This window comes from Rhagoletis pomonella, unplaced genomic scaffold (genome assembly GCF_013731165.1).
Source record: "Rhagoletis pomonella isolate Grant_MI unplaced genomic scaffold, Rhpom_1.0 Rhpom_scaffold_00011, whole genome shotgun sequence".
NCBI classification, from domain to species: Eukaryota; Metazoa; Arthropoda; class Insecta; order Diptera; family Tephritidae; genus Rhagoletis; species Rhagoletis pomonella.
The window spans coordinates 15,690,584-15,695,998 of NW_023458565.1; the positions used below are offsets into that span (position 1 = coordinate 15,690,584).

Below are 5,415 nucleotides of genomic sequence, written 5' to 3' on the forward strand. Positions count from 1 at the left end.
CTACCAATTTTGGTAACAATTTACCAAAGTGGCAACCCTGCTTGGCATGCTTTCAAACCGATCGGATTTTCCTCGAGCCGAATCTCCCTAGACGAGTTGGCGCTCAGCAAACGACATATCTATGTATGTACATACACGTGTACATATTTACACAAGTGTTCAGCCGACCGTTCGGTCGTGAGTGGATCAGCACAGCTCTCCCGTTTGGATGGTTCCAAAGCACGCACTCAGCTCTTAAAAACCGACGAACCTTACAGCGTTCTAATTTCTGGGGCTCACTTGGTTAACGTTGCTTATGCACATACACACATATGTATGTACAAACATCACATCTAAGTTCATATATTCATATATGAGTAATTAAATCCCCCTTTGCTGAGCGAGGAACGCTTGTCGTTCCACCGACCATTGCCTCTCTCGATCGTAGCCACTTAGCCGATCGGTAGGTTTTTGTGGCTTTGCCAGCTTTATTTAGTATCCGATGCAAGTTGATGGGAGTGAGTTCGTCTTCGGTTAAAACGCGGTTACTTTTTTGGAGCAAAGTGGCTTTCAAAAGCTTTATGTGAGTCATACGTAAAGCTGTAGTTGTTTTTGTTTTTCGCATACGTACGATCCACATTGTACACTTTTGCTGCATATGCTATATGTACATTCACACATAAGTAGATATAGGTACAATATGTCTTTCACAATGGAAACATTTAAAACGCAAATGGGATTTCGCGAGTACAGGACGCGCAATAAATTATCGATGGAACAACGGATGATGGTAATTAAATCGTATAAACAGACACCGAACTACCAACGTCTGGCGAATTACTTCGGTTGCAGTCCAAAGCAGATAAGGAGTATTATCGCTAATAAAGATGAGATCAAGCGCTACCACAAAAATGAACGTGCCAACAAATTAGCAGAAGAAATTGCCAATCGACGTCGAGAGAAGATTGACTTTCTCGGCAAAGTGGTCTATGAGTTTCTACTACGCGCTCTCTATCTTCGCATGCCAATCGATACATCGATCATACGACAGAAGGCATTTGAAGTGAAAGAGGCAATAGCTATTGAAAATTTTACACCAAACAATGCTTGGTTGCAAGCCTTCAAATCGAGTTACAATAGATTGGATTTAACGGCAATGATGGAGCAATTGCCCAGTTATATGGAGAAGCGACGTTCGTTGAAGTGTATCGATATAATTGAGTTTGTAAGCAAACAAGAGAGAGAGGAGAAAGAAAAAACACATAAGGAGGCAGATGAGAATTGCAACAGTGTGTGGAAAAATGAGCACTCCAATGGAAGTAGTCGGTATGAAAGCGAAAAGGCGATACAGAATTTCATGGAATCTGAAAAAGACGATGACGATTATGTAGCGTATGGCAGTACTGAAGATGATGCTGATGTGGAGAATATTGAGAGTGGCGGAAATATGAGCACAAAAGCTGCACCAATTGTCGTCGATCTTGATACGGATGAGGAAGAGGAAGAGAGCGCTATGGTGCCATCGGTGGAGACTGTATCAGCCAACATAAGTTGTGATGCGAGCAAGCCTATTTTAAAACCCTCAACGCTCCCACCTTTTCCCGATATACACAGCTATCCGGAAGCCATGCGTCATCTGAAAGTGCTGGAAGATTTTGCGATGATAGAAGAGAACTATCGCGCTATTGGCTTGATAACGCAACTGGAGCAAATTTTCAAGAATCCACCCAAATTGAAGAGCTTAGTGCATTGAATAGTTTAATTGAAATTTTTATCGTTTCATGTTAAGGCAGTTAATTACTTAGATCTAGTATTTACATTTATGCATACGTATGTACATATTTTTATCTAGAAGATAATTAAAAATCGAAAGAGGAAATATGTTTAAACGAATTTCCATTAATTGATAACAGTAATGAGATTCGATTTTTACATAAATACTACGCCTGTTAAGAATTATTCAGGATAAGACGACATTGTTCTAAATGTTAATATGTAAATATATAAATATGTATTTACTATTAAGGGTAAATAAATAATAACTCAATTTTTGTTATTTATTAGATCTGTTGTTGCAAGAAAAGGTTGATAAGATTGCTTGAAGCTTGAATGTCACTAAGAAACCAACTTAGAAATTTTGTTGTACCAACCAAACCAAAATACACAAAAAGAGTTAAAGTGAAACCTTAAAATGATTTTGCTCCACTATATCCCACTTTTTCTACATACAGTAGGTCGAAGTTTCCACATTTTGGTCACAAATTCGATTATCTCACAAGTCATTTTATATGTAAATTTATTTTAAACCTAATTCTTGTCTTTGGAAACCTATAACTATAAGGGAGGTCCATAAAAATATCAATATCGTTGGACATCGCTTTATTTCATTCTACGTAGAAAATAAAAACAATCACGAAGAATTCAAAGTGTAAAAAAATCAAAAGTTGCTACCGGGGTTTCATTTTTTTTTAATCGCAAACATTCAACCGTTTATGAATTTACGAACAAGTTTCAAGAATGAGTCAAATTTATCAGATTTCAGTTACAAAAAATAAAGGAAAATAAGTAAAACATTTTAACACCTCAACCCCTTTTGATAGTATATCTTTTTGAAGAACTTCCAAGTAAGCTCATTAAAAATCGCAGCGAGAGGGTTAAAATGTTATACAAAAATGTTTATCAGGAAATTACAATAGAGGTAACCGTAGATGATAAAATCGTCTGATTTGATGTAAATGCGTTATTCGGTTTTATCTAAAATTGAGAACAAAGCAATTACAAATGGATGTAGGTGTAAATTATATGAAATTCTTGGGGCAATCACTTAGGTCCAGTTTCTCAATATCTGGTTAACACTAACTACAGGTTAAACACAACGTTATCCACTCCCTGTTATATGTTATGGAGTCGATAACGATGTTGAACCTGCAGTTAGTGTTAACCAGACATTGAGAAACTGGCCCTTAGTCCCATAAAATTATAAGTTGGAAGGAAAAATCTTAAAAGCTTACATAATTTGTGAACACCTATTTAAAAATAGATATTGATGGCTGAGTGGATGATGGACCTACATATTATATGTATATCGGCGGCTGTCTACTAAACATTCAGCCTCATTGCGTAGGTCGTAAATTAGGCTAAATTGTACGACTCGACAACAGTAGCATTGTCTATTGTCGTAATGAAATAAGTAAACGACCAAAATCGTCGAAAACTATACAGTGCTGCCAAGTTTTTCCGTTTTAATGCACTAGTCGAGTGGAAATTTTAGGCAATGACGTGCAATTTTCGATACGATTCGACTCTCGAAAAACGACTGGCATTCGACACGACTCTCGCAATGAGGGTGATTATCAAGAACACTCTATTTCAGAATTTGCCTGAAAACGGCATAAATGCCTTATCTCAACATATTTTTACTATATTTTCAGTTGGGATAGGGCGTTTTTGAAACGTCAACTAGGATAGAACGTTCTTCAGGCAAATCCTGAAAAAGGGTATTCTTCAATCAAATTCTAAAATAAAGCGTTCTTCAGCAAAATTCTGAAATAGGACGTTCTTGAAATTTTTTTCTGAGATACGCCGTTTTCGAAACGGCTGCCGAGGTAGATCGGCCTTCCATTCAGCCGTCGATATGTTATACGGTAATACCACGCACTAAAAACACAAAATTAACTGGTGTGTTTTTTTTTTAGTTTGGCCGCCTTATTGCTGCGGGATACATACTACAGTAGTCTCTTGGATGGTTTGCTGGAAGTAGGTAGAGTTTTTGTTAATGATTTTTCAAAGACAGTAAATTGTACAATGCGGCCACGTCTTGGTTAATTTGGGAAAAAGAGGCAATACATAACCGAAAAAATCGCAGAGTTATGAAAAAATTGTTTGTGTTTGGATATTTTAGTAAATAATAATATGTACATATTCACAATTGTCTTGTCACTGTAAGTACATACCTGTAGAAAAAGATATAAAAGGTTAAAGTAAAATTTTTTAATTTTTTATTTATTTTAATATCTTATGAACTACATAACCGATGACGACATCACAATACAATGAAGATAATTAATTTGACTTTCAGTTGATGTAAACAATTTATATGTTTTTTATTATGTTTTTAAGCCAAAATACTAAAAACGCAAAAAATTAAATTTTTTTTAATGAAAAAACCCTTTTTTGAAAAAAAAACTGCATACATAATTAATGCTTAAGTAATTTACGTATGTATGTATATTATTTAGAAAGTACAAGATCGATATATTTTTTATTATAATCTGTTTTTGGGTTTTAAATATATGTATAGTGATAGTAAAAATATAAATAAACAAAGCAAAGTAACCTCTTATATTTACCTTCTTTATTTTTAACTTGCTTTCCGTACGTCATGGCGTGTGTGTATTTTACTACGATTGTACGGTAGAAAACATTTTTGTTTATTTCCTAAAACACTTTGCATGCTTTCAAACCAGCGATCGGATTTTCTCGAGCCAAATCTCCATAGTCGATTCAGCGCTCAGCAAACGATTTAAAAGGCAATACTACATACATGCTACATACTACATATATACACACATGTCCATATTAACACACGTATTCAGCGACTGTTCGGTCGTGAGCGGACCAGCACAGCTCTCCCAATAATTCCGAAGCACTAACTCAGCTCTTCAAAACCGACGAATTTTACAGCATTCTAATTTCTGGCGCTCACTTCCCTGCAAAAAATTTTCTAATCTCTAAAGAGAGTATTCCGAGATTACCTCAATCGGGTACAGTTGGGCATTAATTAGTCCGAACTAGTCTAATACGGGTAGTAATGGAGGTCAATTAGGCTCGACTCATCGCTTTTGGGTATAATTGGAGGTCAATTAGTCCCCAACTCATCTCTAACGGGTACTATTAACGATTTAATGATATGTACGCACTTAGTCAATGGAATTTCATGTGCGGCGTTGGCACACAGAGAGAGTATTCGCCTAACAAAACAGAGCAACCCGGTTCGCATCTCAGCTGGCGCAAATTTTTATTTTTATTTTTTAAAAGTGACTAGTCGCCTTTTATACCCTTTCGGTATAAAGGTGAATAATTAGTCTCTTCATAGGACATGCTCGAACAAATAAGAACAGTTGATTCCAAATAAAAAGATACCAAAAGTGGTATTAGGCGTTTTTCCTTTGCTCCCGGAGTCATCGCGGTCTAGTCCTATTCTTGCAGGGTTGGTTAACATTGCTTATGCACATATGTACATAAGTATGTACAGAAACATCGCATCTATTCACAAACATACATACATATGTTCATATATAAGAGGAATTAAATCGCCATTGCTGAGCGAGGAACGCTTGGCACTTCTCCGACTATTGCCTCTCTCGATCATAGCCACTTAGCCGACCGATGATTGGCTTTTGTGTCTTCGCCTGCTTTATTTAGTATCCGATGCAA

The 5,415-nt window shown here is 36.3% G+C and overlaps 1 protein-coding gene across 1 annotated transcript; it reads left to right on the plus strand.

Annotated features, from left to right (window-relative positions):
- Nucleotides 1-679: 679 nt before the first annotated feature.
- Nucleotides 680-1,732, plus strand: LOC118747183. Its single transcript, XM_036481173.1, has one exon. The coding sequence runs from the start codon at nt 680-682 to the stop codon at nt 1,730-1,732; it is 1,053 nt and encodes a 350-aa protein (XP_036337066.1).
- Nucleotides 1,733-5,415: the final 3,683 nt, after the last annotated feature.